Genomic DNA, 23,210 nt, shown 5'->3' on the forward strand with positions numbered 1-23,210 from the left:
ATGACGACTCACTGATGACTTACTGTTTTGTAGGAGATGACGACTCCAGTACCGGCTAGTGACTTACCGTTTTGTAGGAGATGACGACTCACTGATGACTTAACGTTTTGTAGGAGATGACGACTCAATGATGACTTACCGTTTTGTAGGAGATGACGACTCAATGATGACTTACCGTTTTGTAGGAGATGAGCGACAACACGTTTCTGGGACGGCCTGTTAAATAGATTATATGCGACATCCTCTCCTCTTGGTGAGGTCTGGAGGAGATGGTATTGATATGGTACTTCCCAGTAAAACCTTGTCCAATAAAGCCACGCTGTACATACACATGTATGTATTATATAGGATACCTAACATTTTGTCCTGACTGTGTCAACACCACGTAGCTTGTTTATAACCCTTTGTCCTTCGTTTGTCCTTGTAAATCTCGCGCTGTCAATGAACTAACTTGCAGTGGTTTATCAGTTGCTCTGAAGATACCCAGTGTCGTTAACCTTCCCTTGTTCGGGTAGTAACCGGTCGTTGCATGATTTGAATATGTTACACGGTGTATATTTTGCCTTAAATGGTATTTATGATATACCAGACGTATACAAAAATATATATATAACTGAATATACTCAAAATGGTATATACGACAGTGAAGAAGAAATAATACTGTTATTTGTTAATTCATATATATATATATATATATATATTGCGGTCAATACATATTTCGTAAATCACTAATTAATAATTTGTCTCATTATCATTGTTTTACTAATATTTCAATGAAGACATTTTCCAAGTGTATAATAATTAGTATCAAATCCGCCATATTGATTCATGCGCAAATTTCAAATAAACATACTGTATAACGAATTATTTCAGGGTCAGCACGTGTAGTGTACGTCCGCGCAACAAATGAGTGCAATACCGACGCGTTTATCGCGTGTTAAAACATATACTACATCTTAACGTTTTTGCTATGTATGCTACACATAACCGTATGATCTTAGAAGTATTCTATTAATGATCTAATATAAGTTTTCTTTTCTCTTACAGAAACTGAAGAAAATGGCCGACGAAATGACTTGGAGACGATATTTTGTAAAACTTGCGATGTTAAGGTTGTTCAATACAATTGAAATGTAGAGAATCGTATTGATACCATTGGCTAGCGAAATTAGTCTGTGTTAGACTGTGCTGAGTTTGAACGGAAGAAACTTGCGTCTGTTGAGTTATTCAACTTTCTTTTAGTATTACTGGAGGAAAGTAATACATACCTTCACATACATTGTACAGTGGGGCTAACAAAACAGGAGGTCGTTCGTCTGACCAAGATAAAATGCAGCGATGGTAAAATAAATGTTATCAAGCGAGTCGTCGGATACGCGTCCTTGACAACATCGCATGTGATGGCATGAATAATGACATTTATCAATCTGAACTGTTATAATACATCCTGATCCTCTGATCTGACATCGCTATACTCAGCCAGGACTGCACTCCTTTATACAGCGAAACCCCGGCCGAGAGTCACGAATTGTTTTATTTGGATTCATTTCTATAACAGTTTATTTAGCATTGGTTAGAATAAATCAGTAAACGGTATTTAAATTGGTAGTTCATTCACCATTGCGGGTTCATTCACCCTAACGGGTTCCCATGCAATTTGCCCACCATACATCTTGCTGCCATATCGACTATAATAACATTAAAACCACTGTTCATTGCTTAAATGGCGTCAGGAAATTGTGACGTCACCAATAGGGATTCCGAGTTTTTGCAAAAGCATAATGAATCTTAGATTTCAATCTAATTAAAATCTAGATGGTCATTCTCTCTACGTTTCATGAACATCTAACAACATCGCATAAGGGGTCACGTCAGGATGACCTTTTTGATTAACTAATCAAATCACTACTTACAGAGTCTTGGAAGGGAATTTCGTATTCCGAAATAGCATGACTAGAGTGTATGGCATGCACAATCTCTCAATCTGTTTCAAGTCATTTCGTCCAACAAAGCATATAGCTATGCTGTACCGAAATGGTTAGCTTCAGATGCATGATGTGACGAGTGGTTGAGATCGATGACATGGCAAAATTGTCAATTCAACCTGAAAGTGAAAAAATGAGGTAACGAAGGTCATCCTGACGTTACCCCTGATGCGATGGCGTTATATGTCCGTGTAACGTAGTGACAATGAACATCTATATTTTAATTAGATTGCTTAGATTTGAGATAATAAGCGTCTTACATATCCATTTCATATTGTACCAACACAGGTATACTGTTGTACCTACACTGGTAAACTGTTGTACCTACACTGGTAAACTGTTGTACCTACACTGGTAAACTGTTGTATCTACACTGGTATACTGTTGTATCTACACTGGTACACTGTTGTATCTACACTGGTATACTGTTGTATCTACACTGGTATACTGTTATACCTACACTGGTACACTGTTGTATCTACACTGGTATACTGTTGTATCTACACTGGTATACTGTTATACCTACACTGGTATATTGTTGTATGTTGTACCTACACTGGTATACTGTTGTATCTACACTGGTATACTGTTATACCTACACTGGTATATTGTTGTATGTTGTACCTACACTGGTATACTGTTGTATCTACACTGGTATACTGTTGTACCTACACTGGTATACTGTTGTACCTACACTGGTATACTGTTGTATCTACACTGGTATACTGTTGTACCTACACTGGTATACTGTTATACCTACACTGGTATATTGTTGCATGTTGTACCTACACTGGTAAACTGTTGTATCTACACTGGTAAACTGTTGTACCTACACTGGTAACTGTTATACCTACACTGGTAAACTGTTGTATATACACTGGTCAACTGTTGTACCTACACTGGTATACTGTTGTATATACACTGGTATACTGTTGTACCTACACTGGTACACTGTTGTACATACACTGGTACACTGTTGTACATACACTGGTATACTGTTGTACATACACTGGTACACTGTTGTACATACACTGGTAAACTGTTGTACCTACACAGGTAAACTGTTGTACCTACACAGGTAAACTGTTGTACATACACTGGTACACTGTTGTACATACACTGGTATACTGTTGTACCTACACAGGTAAACTGTTGTACCTACACTGGTATATTGTTGTACCTACACTGGTATACTGTTGTACCTACACTGGTATACTGTTGTATATACACTGGTATACTGTTGTACCTACACTGGTACACTGTTGTACATACACTGGTATACTGTTGTACCTACACAGGTAAACTGTTGTACCTACACTGGTATATTGTTGTACCTACACTGGTATACTGTTGTACCTACACTGGTATACTGTTGTATATACACTGGTATACTGTTGTACCTACACTGGTACACTGTTGTACATACACTGGTACACTGTTGTACCTACACTGGTATATTGTTGTACATATACAGGTAAACTGTTATACCTACACTGGTATACTGTTGTACGTACACTGATACACTGTTGTACCTACACAGGTAAACTGTTGTACCTACACAGGTAAACTGTTGTACCTACACTGGTAAACTGTTGTACCTACACTGGTAAACTGTTATACCTACACTGGTATATTGTTGTACCTACACTGGTTAACTGTTGTACCTACACTGGTACACTGTTATACCTACAGTGGTAAACTGTTGTACGTACACTGATACACTGTTGTACCTACACAGGTAAACTGTTGTACCTATACAGGTAAACTGTTATACCTACACTGGTATACTGTTGTACGTACACTGATACACTGTTGTACCTACACAGGTAAACTGTTGTACCTACACAGGTAAACTGTTGTACCTACACTGGTAAACTGTTGTACCTACACTGGTACACTGTTATACCTACACAGGTAAACTGTTGTACCTACACTGGTAAACTGTTGTACCTATACAGGTAAACTGTTATACCTACACTGGTAAACTGTTGTACCTACACTGGTAAACTGTTATACCTACACTGGTATATTGTTGTACCTACACTGGTAAACTGTTGTACCTACACTGGTACACTGTTATACCTACACTGGTACACTGTTGTACCTACACTGGTACACTGTTGTACCTACACTAGTACACTGTTGTACCTACACTGGTAAACTGTTGTTCCTACACTGGTACACTATTGTACATACACTGGTACACTGTTGTACCTACACTGGTAAACTGTTGTACCTACACTGGTAAACTGTTGTACATACACTGGTACACTGTTGTACATACACTGGTATACTGTTGTACCTACACTGGTAAACTGTTGTACCTACACTGGTATACTGTTGTACCTACACAGGTAAACTGTTGTACCTATACAGGTAAACTGTTATACCTACACTGGTACACTGTTGTACCTACACTGGTAAACTGTTATACCTACAATGGTAAACTATTGTACCTACACTGGTATACTGTTGTACCTACACTGGTATACTGTTGTATCTACAATGGTAAACTATTGTACCTACACTGGTACACTGTTGTACCTACACTGTTGTATCTACACTGGTAAACTATTGTACCTACACTGGTACACTGTTGTACCTACACTGGTAAACTGTTATACCTACAATGGTAAACGGTTGTATATACACTGGTACACTGTTGTACCTACACTGGTAAACTGTTATACCTACAATGGTAAACTATTGTACCTACACTGGTACACTGTTGTACCTACACAGGTATATTGTTGTACCTACACTGGTACACTGTTGTACCTACACTGGTACACTGTTGTACCTACACTGGTACACTGTTATACCTACACTGGTACACTGTTGTACATACACTGGTATACTGTTGTACCTACACTGGTAAACTGTTGTATATACACTGGTAAACTGTTGTACCTACACTGGTACACTGTTATACCTACACTGGTAAACTGTTGTACCTACACAGGTAAACTGTTATACCTACACTGGTAAACTGTTATACCTACACTGGTATATTGTTGTACCTACACTGGTATACTGTTGTACCTACACTGGTAAACTGTTGTACCTACACAGGTATACTGTTGTACCTACACTGGTACACTGTTATACCTACACTGGTAAACTGTTATACCTACACTGGTAAACTGTTGTACCTACACTGGTAAACTGTTGTACCTACACTGGTACACTGTTGTACCTACACTGGTACACTGTTGTACCTACACAGGTATACTGTTGTATGTTGTACCTACAATGGTATACTGTTGTATGTTGTACCTACAATGGTATATTGTTGTACCTACACTGGTACACTGTTGTACCTACACAGGTAAACTGTTGTACCTACACTGGTACACTGTTGTACCTACACTGGTACACTGTTGTACCTACACTGGTAAACTGTTGTACCTACACTGGTAAACTGTTATACCTACACTGGTAAACTGTTATACCTACAATGGTAAACTATTGTACCTACACTGGTACACTGTTGTACATACACTGGTACACTGTTGTACCTACACAGGTAAACTGTTGTACCTACACTGGTACACTGTTGTACCTACACTGGTACACTGTTGTACCTACACTGGTATACTGTTGTACCTACACAGGTAAACTGTTGTACCTACACAGGTAAACTGTTGTACCTACACAGGTAAACTGTTGTACCTACACAGGTAAACTGTTGTACCTACACTGGTACACTGTTGTACCTACACTGGTAAACTGTTGAACCTTCACTGGTAAACTGTTGAACCTACACTGGTACACTGTTGTACCTACACTGGTAAACTGTTGTACCCCTGATGCGATGGCGTTATATGTCCGTGTAACGTAGTGACAATGAACATCTATATTTTAATTAGATTGCTTAGATTTGAGATAATAAGCGTCTTACATATCCATTTCATATTGTACCAACACAGGTATACTGTTGTACCTACACTGGTAAACTGTTGTACCTACACTGGTAAACTGTTGTATCTACACTAGTATACTGTTGTATCTACACTGGTACACTGTTGTATCTACACTGGTATACTGTTGAACCTACACTGGTACACTATTGTACATACACTGGTACACTGTTGTACCTACACAGGTAAATTGTTGAACCTACACTGGTAAACTGTTGTACCTACACTGGTACACGGTTGAACCTACTCTGGTACATTTGACATAACGGCATTGTACCTCTAAATCCAGGGGCCGCACTATCTTCTACATGTACAATCTATGTACCGATGTTATGGCCTTATAAGGAAGTTCCTTTTGTCTATTTAGTGTTTTTCCAACTTTTACATGACATAAGCGATTTCCTTGTTTGTTGTCCAATTTATACTATACACCTACACATTTCACCATGACCACAAACTCATTTTTTTCTTCCCCGCCGAATCACACACATTTATGGATACAATTCCACTGCTACTACCTAATAAATTAATGAAAGAGGAAACATTTGTGATATATATGTTTGTCAAACAATAAACAGCTTTATTTGTTAATACGGAGTACAATAGTTTTCAAGATTACCAACTACAATGTATTGAATGCCTAATATTCAGTATTCTTTTTCTTGTTTCTCTTCCTTTTCTATCTTCTGTCTTCCGATGCTCTCTCTCTCTCTCTCTCTCTCTCTCTCTCTCTCTCTCTCTCTCTCTCTCTCTCTCTCTCTCTCTCTCTCTCTCTCTCTCTCTCTTTTGACAACTTCCCTGCGGGATGTCTTTGGCAGTATGTTTCAGTGTGGTAACACTATAAAGTCGACATACAATGGTAAGTTTCGCGCTATCACAAGGAGACAAACACCTAGCGCACAGGGAAGTCCGTCCTTAATTAACTGATCTTAACTGTTGATAGATTGTTAAACAATGCAAAACAAAAAACCAATCTTCAACAAACCAAGCATTGAGTAAGATCGATAATCTAACAGTGATGTTGTCTTCATACGACGATAATCTAACGATGTTGTCTTCATACGACAATAATCTAACACCGATGTTGTCTTTATACGACGATAATCTAACACTGATGTTGTCTTCATACGACAATAATCTAACACCGATGTTGTCTTCATACGACGATAATCTAACGATGTTGTCTTCATACGACAATAATCTAACGATGTTGTCTTCATACGACGATAATCTAACATTGATGTTGTCTTCATACGACAATAATCTAACACTGATGTTGTCTTTATACGACGATAATCTAACACTGATGTTGTCTTCATACGACGATAATCTAACACCGATGTTGTCTTTATACGACAATAATCTAACACCGATGTTGTCTTTATACGACGATAATCTAACACTGATGTTGTCTTCATACGACAATAATCTAACACTGATGTTGTCTTCATACGACGATAATCTAACACTGATGTTGTCTTTATACGACAATAATCTAACACTGATGTTGTCTTCATACGACGATAATCTAACACTGATGTTGTCTTCATACGACAATAATCTAACACTGATGTTGTCTTCATACGACAATAATCTAACACTGATGTTGTCTTCATACGACGATAATCTAACACTGATGTTGTCTTCATACGACGATAATCTAACACTGATGTTGTCTTTATACGACAATAATCTAACACTGATGTTGTCTTCATACGACGATAATCTAACACTGATGTTGTCTTCATACGACGATAATCTAACACTGATGTTGTCTTCATACGACAATAATCTAACACTGATGTTGTCTTCATACGACAATAATCTAACACTGATGTTGTCTTTATATGACGATAATCTAACATTGATGTTGTCTTTATACGACGATAATCTAACACTGATGTTGTCTTTATACGACGATAATCTAACGATGTTGTCTTCATACGACGATAATCTAACATTGATGTTGTCTTTATACGACGATAATCTAACACTGATGTTGTCTTTATACGACGATAATCTAACATTGATGTTGTCTTTATACGACGATAATCTAACATTGATGTTGTCTTCATATGACGATAATCTAACACTGATGTTGTCTTTATATGACGATAATCTAACACTGATGTTGTCTTTATATGACGATAATCTAACACTGATGTTGTCTTCATACGACAATAATCTAACACTGATGTTGTCTTCATACGACAATAATCTAACACTGATGTTGTCCTCATATGACGATAATCTAACACTGATGTTGTCTTCATACGACGATAATCTAACACTGATGTTGTCCTCATACGACGATAATCTAACACTGATGTTGTCTTCATACGACGATAATCTAACACTGATGTTGTCTTCATACGACGATAATCTAACACTGATGTTGTCTTCATATGACGATAATCTAACACTGATGTTGTCCTCATATGACGATAATCTAACACTGATGTTGTCTTCATACGACGATAATCTAACACTGATGTTGTCTTCATACGACGATAATCTAACACTGATGTTGTCTTCATACGACGATAATCTAACACTGATGTTGTCTTCATACGACGATAATCTAACACTGATGTTGTCTTCATACGACGATAATCTAACACTGATGTTGTCTTTATACGACGATAATCTAACACTGATGTTGTCTTCATACGACGATAATCTAACACTGATGTTGTCTTCATACGACGATAATCTAACACTGATGTTGTCTTCATACGACGATAATCTAACATTGATGTTGTCTTCATACGACGATAATCTAACACTGATGTTGTCTTTATATGACGATAATCTAACACTGATGTTGTCTTTATATGACGATAATCTAACACTGATATTGTCTTCATACGACGATAATCTAACACTGATGTTGTCTTTATACGACGATAATCTAACACTGATGTTGTCTTCATACGACGATAATCTAACACTGATGTTGTCTTCATACGACAATAATCTAACACTGATGTTGTCTTCATACGACGATAATCTAACACTGATGTTGTCTTCATACGACGATAATCTAACACTGATATTGTCTTCATACGACGATAATCTAACATTGATGTTGTCTTCATACGACAATAATCTAACACTGATATTGTCTTGTTTGATCCATACGATACCGAATTTAGCAGGACATGTACCTTTTTATTCAAAAGTCAACTGAGATGGGCTGTATATAACAGGTTAACTTATGTTTTGTACATGATTGAGTGATTGACACCCGTCCTCAGATAGGACTGTTGTGAGGACGTTAATCCCCTTCTGTTATGGAGTAGGCAAATGCATTTTCAGTGGGTTATTTCACCAGGGCATACACGTCCTTGACCTTGAGATGTCGTATGACTGTCTCTCTCTAAAATGATCAGAAAGGAATATGAAAGTCATCAAATCTTCTAGGTACTTAAACAAATTCTAAAGCTGTTAGATGTTGTACTTTATGTATCACACTTCCCCCCTCCTGCCTAGTCCTCCAACTCTCCTTCCCTTCCCCCTCCTGCCTACTCTTCCCTTCCCCTCTTCCAGCCCTTCTTGTCTCTCTCCTATGCATGACTTAGTGACAAGGCTTTGCTAGTAAACACACCTATTAATTATATCTGAACGAATCTTAAATCTGCTTTTCATTTCTCCGTTTCCTTTTAACTTGATGACCATATAAACAGTTTATTTTCTGACGTTTGCTTGTCCCTCCCCGTGTGAATGCGGAAGATTACTAAATGAGTCCACCCCCTATCTTTTTTCCTCGGGCGTTGCTAAGTAATCACGACTGAGGATATCAACGTAAGACAAGACTTTATAATTCTTTGATCTGTCGTCCATGGCCCTGCCCTCGTCAGGTTCACTTGACCTCTGACCCACCTAATGCTGGCTGACTCGATCTTTTTTGTAGTATTTTTAACAGATTTTACACGCAAGATTTAAATGTTAAACAAGGTCAGTTAACACGTGTAAGTTACTACAGCGAAGTTAAGTCTTGATTTAAACAATTTAAATGAGAGAATTGAATGAGTCATACGGGATTCAGTGTTAATGAGGCGGTGCTTGTGTAGCCCTGTCTGTACGAATCTGTGCTCTTCATAATATCTCGTTTTGTTGGGGAAAGTGATTTGTATTATGATATATAACCTTTGACGTAAAGTTTTGATGGTCGTGGGAAAATATTGTAAAATCACACTTTGTCATGCTTATGTGCATACTTCTGCTATAAAAACTGATACAAGTATCCTTCAGCAATTCTCGTAAACTGGGCCGCAAGTATTTTGATATAGATTAACATCCCCCCTACATTACACCTGTAAGTTACACACCTGTATTGCCAAACGTTTTATAACTATAAATCAGTATCTCAAATTCAATTTGACTTTCACTGGTTGAATATTTAGTTCTTTGTGGTTACACCTCCGTATAACGGGCCCCCTGACCCACTGAGCCTCGCGAGCAGCTATTGACAGGTTGCGTTTGATATATAAGCAGTGCACAGTGGTTTTATGGTGATGAAAACAGGCAACTCCGACCAAAATACGAAGTCTACAATAGGAAAGGGTGAAAACGATAGTGTTCCAGCGTTCGAATCAAATTTGATTTTCAGAATATTGGGACACTTCGCCTATGGTTTCGATATGAAGCAGTTGATGGCCGTGGTCATTTTTATTTGAAAATTGCTGGGACTTTTTTATGCCTAATATCATTTGACAATCTGAAACCGAACACAAGCGTTTGCTTGTAGAGATGGTGTGATGGGCTGTGCTAGGAGAGCTAAGTATATATATGTATGTGGTATACCTATTTCGTCACTGGGTCGTGACGCTGTGAGTCATCGCCATTTTGTCAAGGTCTCGCCATTCACTTAAATAAATATAGACTTTGTTACTGCGAATAAATTTCAAATGTCAAGTAATGAAATATAAGAAAAAAAAATAAGCTCGTATTTCCCGTACAAATGTAGATTGTTCATGAACAACGCTCAACATTTTCTAAAGTCTAGCACAACTTGTGCAAAAAGGTCGCCGGTGAAATATAGCAGGAACATCGTGCATCACGAGACATGCATTATTATAGACGATGTAAAGTCTGCAATTTTCAACGCTTTTTTGAAATAAGAAACATCATTATTTAATTATTTGTTTTTTGATGATACAAAGCCTTTGCAATTCCACAATTCATTGAAGGATGATTTGATTACTTTTCCAACATCCCCTTAACCAATCTGCCAGAAAAAGTACTTTTCTCAGATCGGAAGTCTATTAAATAAGTGACCATCAAAATGTTTACAGTATACATGAGTGTATTTCATCTGATAATACGAAAACAGTGTTTATACTTCATACCTCAGTATTCATTAAACAGAACTGAAGAAGATGGCCATATATAGTTTGACTTTAAACAGGTCCATCGTAACAACTTATGGGTTGTCTTAGTTCTGTTCGTAGTTTATAAACATCACATTACTACTCTTATTGTAACAGTATTAAATGTGCTATTGAAGTTGAATTGAATTATTTACATCATTTAAATACATGTATAGACGCCTTCTGCCGTTACTCTGAAAACATATACTGTAATAACGACATTTATTATAACGACGTAGATAAACCCCAAAAGCTACATGATATTATGTACAATCCGCTAGGTATATGTTAACACCTTAGTAACCAAGGTCATCCACTTTTATATATAAAGGCACGTGCTCCATTAATTAGACAGTAGTATATATTGATGTGTCTATAGTTTAAAGTGATCGTCAATCCGAAATACCTTTGTCAGTGATTGGGGTATTACATATATTGGAAAAACAAGAAAACTCGAACTGTAAAATACATCAACTCTAAATCTAGTAAACGAAAACAACCCACCCGCGTGCATGATCTCAACATCGTAGTTACTACTCATAGTTCTATAATTTCCCAATATGCTTCATGTTCTATATTTAGATTATTGCTAGCATGCGTTATATATAGGTATAGGGAGCGACTCAGCTTATTGATCTGTGTATCGATTGGAACCAGGTGAAAACAACTTCGTCAGCTTCATCAGCAAAATTTCAATATACCACTCACATCAATGTATCTGTTTTTAGGTGTAATTAATAAATATTTGTATATCAATAGCGCTGACAGCAAGAAGTGAAACAAATGTCCAAACAAGTGTGAGAGATGAGGTCCTCAACACATATATACATCGGTATTTGCAGCTGATTGGAACAATGTGTACTTTAACTGACACTTATAATGGTTGTTGTTCAGAATTCTGAATCAGCACTATGACAGCATCGTTTGTATGACAAATACCGGAGGTCTCGCGCGCGCGCGTTCATTAAGGCGTGCATTTGTGTATTTATTACAAGTGTTCATATATATATCCTATAGTATTTTATTGTATACGGCCTGATCTGTAAGAATGTACCTTGTGACCTTTTCACTTTATGAAAATTCCTTTTTAGAGAAAATAAACATTAACCCTAACGTTTTATTAACAGGTCCATCTAAACAGGCGTTTAAGTGATCGGGTTTTCCGGATGTAAGATTCACAGAACATGAGGAAATAAATAAATGCCACAAAAACGTGACGATTGTGTAAGAAAAGATATATGTGTTTACATTCGACAGGGTCTACACGATTCTTACATCTTTATATCATATACATACGCCTTTACGTCCGTATCTATATCTGCACAATACTGTAATTGTCTTCAGACAGATAAAATAATCTACTTAAGAGATAGTTAACGTAGTGTCAACCATATCGGCTATAAATTGTACCACGTATTTAATAGAGACATTTCCAAACGTGTCTGTACCGAGAGGTAGGGGGAGATAACTTCTCCCGGAACTCCACGAATATGTTCCATCTTGTTACAAGGGAATAACTTTGGACAGCCGGTTACAACACTGCCTCGGTATCATCGAGTCTGACGTTATCTAAAACTAAATAATGCTTATCGATATATTACACTCTATTACACCTTGCACTAGTAAATGGTTTTCCAGTGAACACACCGTTTGAATTAACTTCATATTAGTGTTATTGTGAAGCATATATATATATAAGGAATAATTCCAATTAGATAACTGTATTCAAGTTTCCAAGGAGAAAACTCTGTACTTCGGGCAGATGGCCCTGTAAAATTATGTATTACGGGCAGATAACTGTAAAACTGTTTACTTCGGGGAGATAACTGAAAAACTGTTTACTTCGGGCAGATAACTCTGTCGTAATTGTCGTCTTTGACTTGAAATAATCATACCGGTATTGTATTACAGTGTGTGTATATAGATTTTAGTAATATGTGTCATTAATGTAAAAAAAAAAATATTTCAATTATCGTAACCGTTGATAAGTTACCAGCTGATAGTTGTACATTCAGTGTATATGTGTCTGCTGAGATCTGTACCAGATTTGTCCCCGTGACTTTTATATCACGTGTAAAAATAGACAACAAAGGGATATTTCAGTATTTTATAGTGTTTAAAATCTAGTACACTAACACGTGTTGTCTCCTTGCAGTCAGAATCACGAGGACTCGCAATCCCTGCCAACAAATGACGTCGCCTGATGTTTGATGTACCTGCGCAGTTTCCATGTTGCATTTAAACAGGTGTCCGGAGGCCGATGGCGACAACTGAGCGAAATGTTTAAATAAAATTCAAAGTTCCGTAAGCAAGCTTGTATTTGTTTCACTTGATCATGGTTATTATATATTTTTTTTAAATTTATTTTCCGTCATTGGTGTTCTGTGTTTTCAGGTGATGTGAGTGTAAACATATGTTACCGTCACAAGAACGGTTTATCGGTATCCCCTAGTAAACATGACAACTGAAGGTAATGGACGATTTGTCGGTATACTATCATTATACTGGTACTAAAGTCTTTGTGCTTTATGTACATCGTAATTGTGATGGTCACATGATACTAAATAACATAGATTTACCTAATGTATTTGTGTAAACAATAGCTGAGTTTGATAATAAAAACTGTGCAAAATCAAATGTGTGTTTATTTATTATTTTTAAAAAGATAAAATCAACACAGTAGTTGTGTTGTATACATAATAATATAAAAGTGATCAAACTCGAAACACAATTTTGCACAGGGACCTATGTGGTCTTTTGTACTTTTGTACTTTTGTACTTTTGTACATTTCATAACATCTGTAATTGTAACACCTTAAAACAAGTCGCGGCCATTGTATACATAACGAGATAAAAAAGAAAACCTTGACGGTGACATGGCAACACTTTACGGTAGCATGAATACACAAGGCAGTTACATAGAAACACTTGACGGTAACATATAAACACGTGACGGTAACAAAAAACACTTGACGGTAACATGATGGAAATATTTGACGGTAACATGGAAACACGTGACGGTAACATGGAAACACGTGACGGTAACATGGAAACATTTGACGGTAACATGATGGAAACATTTGACGGTAACATGGAAACATTTGAGGGTAACATAGAAACACGTGACGGTAACATGGAAACACGTGACGGTAACATGGAAACATTTGAGGGTAACATAGAAACACGTGACGGTATTATGGAAACACTTGACGGTAACATGGAAACATTTGACGGTAACATGATGGAAACATTTGACGGTAACATGGAAACACTTGACGGTAACATGATGGAAACATTTGACGGTAAGCATGGAAACACGTGACGGTAACAAAAAAACACTTGACGGTAACATGGAAACACTTGAGGGTAACAAAAAAAAACACTTGACGGTAACATGGAAACATTTGAGGGTAACATAGAAACACGTGACGGTAACATGGAAACATTTGAGGGTAACATAGAAACACGTGACGGTAACATGGAAACACTTGACGGTAACATGGAAACACGTGAAAGTAACATGGAAACACGTGAAGGTAACATGGAAACACGTGACGGCTATGCCAAGGCAGTACATTTGACGGTTACAAGACATCAGTTGATTCCTTGCACCAAAACATGTGTACATCAAATAAAAGATCGTGTAACATTCTCAGTTTGCTGGATGCTATCAATTAGAAATTTCCCATTAAAGCAAATTTTATGTATCCTGACGCTCGAGCTCTTCGGTTGAGTCGATTTCTTCCTGGACAGGAGCCTTTTTATGAAGGGATTGCCATGTACCATCACGTATCGCCCTGTTACCGTTTCCGTGACGCGTTGCCTGGTTGTCGTTGTCATTAAGCTTTAAACCAGACATGAGTTAAGCATTGAACTGCTTTTGTATGGTATTTATGATTTATTTGAATGCCAGAGCTTTGCAAACAAACAAATCATAATGTGCGTAAGCATATTATGATTTGTTTGCTTGCAAAGCTCTGGCATTCAAATAGATCATAAATACCACACAAAAACAGTTCAACGCCTTATATTTACATGCCTTTTACTGTTTTTTTTTAAATGCTATAATTCATATTTAAAATTCATAATTCCCGCCTTACCGACAGTCAGCAGATTTTTTGTCAGTCGTTGGAACAGCCGAAACATGGTCGGGTGCTTTTTGGCAAACAAAATAGTACATGGAAAATTAAAAAAAAAAAAAAAAAAAAACAATTTTGTTAATCATTTTATTATCAACGTAATGCGCAAATGCCATATTTTTTATAACAAATAATGTAGACAAACTAGTTAGTCGTTAAACTTAATTGTCCTGGATATTGTAGTTCCGGTTTGTGTTGTATTAATACGCTGATAAGTGTAGCGCGTGATGGATGGCATTTAAACCTACATCAATGCCAGAGCTCTCAAATGTAAATATAACACTATGAACAAAACAGTAAGGTCGCAAAGGGTGTCCACTGATGATGGAGTCATTGACGGACTCTGTTATATGATGCTATTCCTGCACATACATGTAGAAGCTTGACACGACTATAAAAGACAATAGCATTGAACAATTAGTAGTAACGGGTAGGTAGGCATCTCTTTACAACGATAAATATGGAAACTAATCAACAATCATTCACAATACGACAACATTTATTACTTTAGACTCTCGCTTCTGTTAGGTATTCCGTCGTGTTGCGATATCCAGACATCTGATGACGGAGAACTTATAAATGTGATTGTTGATTGCCTAAAGAATGGCCGTTTACATTAGATAGCTAATCGGTCTTCATGGTAGATTACACAGATGGGCCAGTGTACCCAGACCGCCATCTACCGTCTGTGGTCTGATGATTGAAAATATTTGAAAGATGAATAGATGGCAATGTGATCAGGAAAATCAATCTATTATAATATGATATACTTACCGCGGGAATGACAGATACCGAGTATATTTAAGTGCATCTGATCGTATGTTGCTGTGACAAGGTGAACTAAGGTGGCTAACTCGGAGAAGGAGACACACAGGCCGGGTGTTAGTGACAGGGCTTACTCACAGATGGGGACACACATGCCGGGTGTTAGTGACAGGGCTAACTCGGAGAAGGAGACACATAGGCCGGGTATTAGTGACAGGGCTAACTCGGAGAAGGAGACACACAGGCCGGGTGTTAGTGACAGGGCTAACTCACAGAAGGAGACACACAGGCCGGGTATTAGTGACAGGGCTAACTCACAGACGGAGACACACAGGCCGGGTATTAGTGACAGGGCTAACTCAAAGAAGGAGACACACAGGCCGGGTATTAGTGACAGGGCTAACTCAGAGAAGGAGACACACAGGCCGGGTATTAGTGACAGGGCTAACTCAGAGATGGAGACACAAAGGCCGGGTATTAGTGACAGGGCTAACTCACAGAAGGAGACACACAGGCCGGGTATTAGTGACAGGGCTAACTCAAAGAAGGAGACACACATGTACAGGCCTGGTATTAGTGACAGGGCTAACTCGGAGAAGGAGACACACAGGCCGGGTATTAGTGACAGGGCTAACTCAGAGAAGGAAACACACATGCCGGGTATTAGTGACAGGGCTAACTCACACATGGAGACACACGGGCCGGGTATTAGTGACAGGGCTAACTCAGAGAAGGAGACACACATGCCGGGTATTAGTGACAGGGCTTACTCGGAGAAGGAGACACACAGGCCGGGTATTATTGACATGGCTAACTCAGAGAAGGAGACACACATGCCGGGTATTAGTGACAGGGCTAACTCAGAGAAGGAAACACACATGCCGGGTATTAGTGACAGGGCTAACTCACAGATGGAGACACACATGCCGGGTATTAGTGACAGGGCTAACTCAGAGATGGAGACACACAGGCCGGGTATTAGTGACAGGGCTAACTCAGAGATGGAGACACACAGGCCGGGTATTAGTGACAGGGCTAACTCACAGATGGAGACACACATGCCGGGTATTAGTGACAGGGCTAACTCAAAGAAGGAGACACACAGGCCGGGTATTAGTGACAGGGCTAACTCAGAGAAGGAGACACACAGGCCGGGTATTAGTGACAGGGCTAACTCAGAGAAGGAGACACACAGGCCGGGTATTAGTGACAGGGCTAACTCAGAGAAGGAGACACACAGGCCGGGTATAAGTGACAGGGCTAACTCAGAGAAGGAAACACACAGGCCGGGTATTAGTGACAGGGCTAACTCACAGATGGAGACACACAGGCCGGGTATTAGTGACAGGGCTAACTCACAGATGGAGACACACAGGCCGGGTATTAGTGACAGGGCTAACTCACAGATGGAGACACACAGGCCGGGTATTAGTGACAGGGCTAACTCACAGATGGAGACACACATGCCGGTATTAGTGACAGGGCTAACTCAGAGAAGGAGACACACAGGCCGGGTATTAGTGACATGGCTAACTCAGAGAAGGAGACACACATGCCGGGTATTAGTGACATGGCTAACTCAGAGAAGGAGACACACATGCCGGGTATTAGTGACATGGCTAACTCAGAGAAGGAGACACACATGCCGGGTATTAGTGACAGGGCTTACTCGGAGAAGGAGACACACAGGCCGGGTATTAGTGACAGGGCTAACTCAGAGAAGGAGACACACAGGCCGGGTATTATTGACAGGGCTAACTCAGAGAAGGAGACACACAGGCCGGGCTATTAGTGACAGGGCTAACTCGGAGAAGGAGACACACAGGCCGGGTATTAGTGACAGGGTCTAACCTCAGAGAAGGAGACACACAGGCCGGGTATTAGTGACAGGGCTAACTCACAGAAGGAGACACACAGGCCGGGTATTAGTGACAGGGCTAACTCACAGACGGAGACACACAGGCCGGGTATTAGTGACAGGGCTAACTCAGAGAAGGAGACACACAGGCCGGGTGTTAGTGACAGGGCTAACTCAGAGAAGGAAACACACATGCCGGGTATTAGTGACAGGGCTAACTCACAGACGGAGACACACAAGCCGGGTATTAGTGACAGGGCTAACTCACAGATGGAGACACACATGCCGGGTATTAGTGACAGGGCTAACTCACAGATGGAGACACACAGGCCGGGTGTTAGTGACAGGGCTAACTCAGAGAAGGAGACACACAGGCCGGGTATTAGTGACAGGGCTAACTCAGAGAAGGAGACACACAGGCCGGGTATTAGTGACAGGGCTAACTCAGAGAAGTTGACACACAGGCCGGGTATTAGTGACAGGGCTAACTCAAAGAAGGAGACACACAGGCCGGGTATTAGTGACAGGGCTAACTCACAGATGGAGACACACAGGCCGGGTATTAGTGACAGGGCTAACTCACAGATGGAGACACACAGGCCGGGTATTAGTGACATGGCTAACTCAGAAAAGGAGACACACATGCCGGGTATTAGTGACAGGGCTAACTCAGAGAAGGAGACACACATGCCGGGTATTAGTGACATGGCTAACTCAGAGAAGGAGACACACATGCCTGGTATTAGTGACAGGGCTTACTCGGAGAAGGAGACACACAGGCCGGGTATTAGTGACATGGCTAACTCAGAGAAGGAGACACACAGGCCGGGTATTAGTGACAGGGCTAACTCGGAGAAGGAGACACACAGGCCGGGTATTAGTGACAGGGTTAACTCGGAGAAGCAGACACACAGGCCGGGTATTATTGACAGGGACTAACTCAAAGAAGGAGACACACAGGCCGGGTATTAGTGACAGGGCTAACTCACAGATGGAGACACACAGGCCGGGTATTAGTGACAGGGCTAACTCACAGATGGAGACACACAGGCCGGGTATTAGTGACAGGGCTAACTCAGAGAAGGAGACACACAGGCCGGGTATTAGTGACAGGGCTAACTCAGAGAAGGAGACACACATGCCGGGTATTAGTGACAGGGCTAACTCAGAGAAGGAAACACACAGGCCGGGTATTAGTGACAGGGCTAACTCACACCTGGAGACACACGGCCGGGTATTAGTGACAGGGCTAACTCAGAGAAGGAGACACACAGGCCGGGTATTAGTGACAGGGCTAACTCAGAGAAGGAGACACACATGCCGGGTATTAGTGACAGGGCTTACTCGGAGAAGGAGACACACAGGCCGGGTATTATTGACATGGCTAACTCAGAGAAGGAGACACACAGGCCGGGTATTAGTGACAGGGCTAACTCAGAGAAGGAGGCACACAGGCCGGGTATTAGTGACAGGGCTAACTCACAGATGGAGACACACGGGCCGGGTATTAGTGACAGGGCTAACTCACAGATGGAGACACACAGGCCGGGTATTAGTGACAGGGCTAACTCAGAGAAGTTGACACACAGGCCGGCTATTAGTGACAGGGCTAACTCAGAGACGGAGACACACAGGCCGGGTATTAGTGACAGGGCTAACTCACAGAAGGAGACACACAGGCCGGGTATTAGTGACAGGGCTAACTCGGAGGAGATACACAGGCTTATTTATATGATATATCCATGTTATTTATGATATATCTATGTTAAATATATGAGATATCCATGTTATTTATGATATATCTATATTGATTATATGAGATATCTTTGTTAATTACATGAAATATCTATGATATTTGAGATATGTGTTATTTATGGGATGTCTGTGTTCATTATATCCTTTATCCTTAGATATCCCTTAAATTGATGACATACTTGGTGTGATAAGATCTAAGAGATATCTTGTTACCTTGTTAACACGTAGTATTGTATTGGATTAGAATTGTCTGAAAAATAATCCTAAATTGATGAACAAACGAAAAAATTTAAAAACCAATGAATTGATCTGGCGTAATTAGAACCTTTATTCCATGTCACAGTGCTCGTCAGTTGATAGTGTCACCAGGTCCATTCATGTTTAGGGGACATTAGGTTGTGTAACTATACCTGGATAGCCCTGCTCTGTATAGATCGTGTTCCGTATCATACTGTAGTGCTGTATCTCACGGGTCAACTTCATCAGACGTCTGGAATATCATTCCGGACTAAGGTCGTCCCGTCACCCGTATGTTATTACATATCACCATTACAATCTAATTTTAGACATATTGTATATACACTGTAGGTGAAAAACTATCCAATTACCATCAAACGAGCCCATGTTTGTTAGTACAGTACATGTGTATCACGGACTCGGATTGAATGATTTATGTCCGTGATTATATTTAATAAGTTAAAACAAAAATAACTGCTTACTCATAAATAACATGATTTTTTATTAGAAAACACAATCAAGGTTAAGAGCTGTAAAAGAAGTAGGTTCGTAGAAGTGCGAGTTCCAGTTTAAGCTAAATATAAAACACCTGTATATATATATACTTTAAATCAGGTCGTTATAACTTTAACTATTAAATTAGTTGACAGTCTATATTTACGTTCCTGACCAATCAGTCATTCGTCTGTCTAACACCCATGTTTTGTCAGAATGTACTTTTATACTATTCCATCAGCCCATTGATTACGTTTCAGCGATGTACTTTAAATGGCGCCAATAGATGGTCCACAGTAGTGTACACCCTCATTCGACATCATAGGTAACAGGTAGGTAATGGCCATTAAATAGTTAGTGGCATTTCTGTCAAACGTTGTCACCGCGGTTTAATCATTGATGAAAGTTTGGTTAATTTACATATTGCTTAGTCGGCTTTAATCACTGAGGGAGGCGGCCATTTGACCGAGAAAAATCCTCCCCCGCATAACTTGAGACCGAATCACTACAGACCTACCAACACCTTTCTGGTATAAACTGCTATTTTGGCCCCTGTTCAATAATTGGTTTCTGTGAGTTTAATGTTCTAGTCGCTTTATGGATTATCACATGTCGAAGTGTCAGCCAACCTAAGTATGGCTGATCTATTGCAACATGTCATCCACGTTAATACTGCCAGCCTAGTTTCGTAGAAAATTACGAGGGGTTCCGATTGGAAGCCTCAGCTGTCTTTAAGCTTGGGCGGTTATCGTCTAAACTGTCTCTAGCTCGGGCGGTTATCGTTTGTTAGTTAGCCTAAACTGTCTCTAGCTCGGGCGGTTATCGTTTGTTAGTTAGTCTAAACTGTCTCTAGCTCGGGCGGTTATCGTTTGTTAGTTAGCCTAAACTGTCTCTAGCTTGGGCGGTTATCGTTTGTTAGTTAGTCTAAACTGTCTCTAGCTCGGGCGGTTATCGATTGTTAGCTTGTCTAAACTGTCTCTAGCTCGGGCGGTTATCGATTGTTAGCTTGTCTAAACTGTCTCTAGCTCGGGCGGTTATCGTTTGTTAGTTAGTCTAAACAGTCTCTAGCTCGGGCGGTTATCGTTTGTTAGTTTGTCTAAACTGTCTCTAGCTTGGGCGGTTATCGTTTGTTAGTTAGTCTAAACTGTCTCTAGCTCAGGCGGTTATCGATTGTTAGCTTGTCTAAACTGTCTCTAGCTCGGGCGGTTATCGATTGTTAGCTTGTCTAAACTGTTTCTAGCTTGGGCGGTTATCGATTGTTAGTTTGTCTAAACTGTCTCTAGCTTGGGCGGTTATCGATTGTTAGTTTGTCTAAACTGTCTCTAGCTCGGGCGGTTATCGTTTGTTAGTTAGTCTAAACAGTCTCTAGCTCGGGCGGTTATCGTTTGTTAGTTAGTCTAAACAGTCTTTAGCTCGGGCGGTTATCGTTTGTTAGTTTGTCTAAACTGTCTCTAGCTTGGGCGGTTATCGTTTGTTAGTTAGTCTAAACTGTCTCTAGCTCGGGCGGTTATCGTTTGTTAGTTTGTCTAAACTGTCTCTAGCTTGGGCGGCTATCGTTTGTTAGTTTGTCTAAACTGTCTCTAGCTCGGGCGGTTATCGTTTGTTAGTTTGTCTAAACTGTCTCTAGCTCGGGCGGTTATCGTTTGTTAGTTTGTCTAAACTGTCTCTAGCTTGGGCGGTTATCGTTTGTTAGTTAGTCTAAACTGTCTCTAGCTTGGGCGGCTATCGTTTGTTAGTTAGTCTAAGCTGTCTCTAGCTTGAGCGGTTATCGTTTGTTAGTTAGTCTAAACTGTCTCTAGCTCGGGCGGTAATCGTTTGTTAGTTTGTCTAAACTGTTTCTAGCTTGGGCGGTTATCGTTTGTTAGTTAGTCTAAGCTGTCTCTAGCTAGGGCGGTTATCGTTTGCTAGTCTAAACTGTCTCTAGCTCGGGCGGTTATCGTTTGTTAGTTAGTCTAAACTGTCTCTAGCTTGGGCGGTTATCGTTTGTTAGTTAGTCTAAACTGTCTCTAGCTCGGGCGGTTATCGTTTGTTAGTTAGTCTAAACTGTCTCTAGCTCGGGCGGTTATCGTTTGTTAGTTAGTCTAAACTGTCTCTAGCTTGGGCTGTTATCGTTTGTTAGTTAGTCTAAACTGTCTCTAGCTCGGGCGGTCATCGTTTGTTAGTTAGTCTAAGCTGTCTCTAGCTAGGGCGGTTATCGTTTGCTAGTCTAAACTGTCTCTAGCTCGGGCGGTTATCGTTTGTTAGTTAGTCTAAACTGTCTCTAGCTTGGGCGGTTATCGTTTGTTAGTTAGTCTAAACTGTCTCTAGCTTGGGCGGTTATCGTTTGTTAGTTAGTCTAAACTGTCTCTAGCTCGGGCGGTCATCGTTTGTTAGTCTAAACTGTCTCTAGCTTTGGCGGTTATTGTTGAAACATTCGTTTAGCAGAAAACGGTCAATATCGTGTATCGGAACTATTTAAATATTTGGTCACGTGAGTGGTATTTAGTGCAAAAAGTTTTTATAAATCTTAAGTAAAAGAGTTTTTGAGAACACCTGAAATTTCTTTGCAATGTGGGACAAACCTGATATTTCTTTCCCTACTTGGGTAGTAAACCGAGAAAAGCGCTTTACTGACAAGTGAGAAAAAAACCACGAAGAATTTACAGAAGAAAAAACCGTTACAAACATTGATATGTATACGTACA

At 39.8% G+C, this 23,210-nt stretch overlaps 2 protein-coding genes and 1 long non-coding RNA gene across 3 annotated transcripts in view; all 3 read left to right on the plus strand.

Moving 5' to 3' along the window:
* The window catches only part of LOC117324257, a 60,350-nt gene extending 58,754 nt beyond the window's left edge, over positions 1-1,596 (plus strand). Inside the window, exon 3 of the long non-coding RNA XR_004531946.1 lies at positions 1,048-1,596. This is a non-coding gene — a long non-coding RNA (uncharacterized LOC117324257). The remainder of the gene's footprint in view (positions 1-1,047) is intronic.
* Positions 1,597-14,671: 13,075 nt separating this feature from the next.
* On the plus strand, positions 14,672-17,973 carry LOC117322771 (glutamine-rich protein 2-like). The gene is made up of 3 exons (XM_033877710.1): positions 14,672-14,848; positions 16,262-17,516; positions 17,633-17,973. The coding sequence occupies exons 1-3, from the start codon at positions 14,672-14,674 to the stop codon at positions 17,971-17,973; spliced, it is 1,773 nt and encodes a 590-aa protein (XP_033733601.1).
* Positions 17,974-18,231: 258 nt separating this feature from the next.
* LOC117322772 (spermidine/spermine N(1)-acetyltransferase-like protein 1) lies at positions 18,232-18,978 on the plus strand. Its single transcript, XM_033877711.1, has one exon. The coding sequence runs from the start codon at positions 18,232-18,234 to the stop codon at positions 18,976-18,978; it is 747 nt and encodes a 248-aa protein (XP_033733602.1).
* Positions 18,979-23,210: the final 4,232 nt, after the last annotated feature.

Source organism: Pecten maximus, chromosome 3 (assembly GCF_902652985.1).
Source record: "Pecten maximus chromosome 3, xPecMax1.1, whole genome shotgun sequence".
Taxonomy (NCBI): domain Eukaryota; kingdom Metazoa; phylum Mollusca; class Bivalvia; order Pectinida; family Pectinidae; genus Pecten; species Pecten maximus.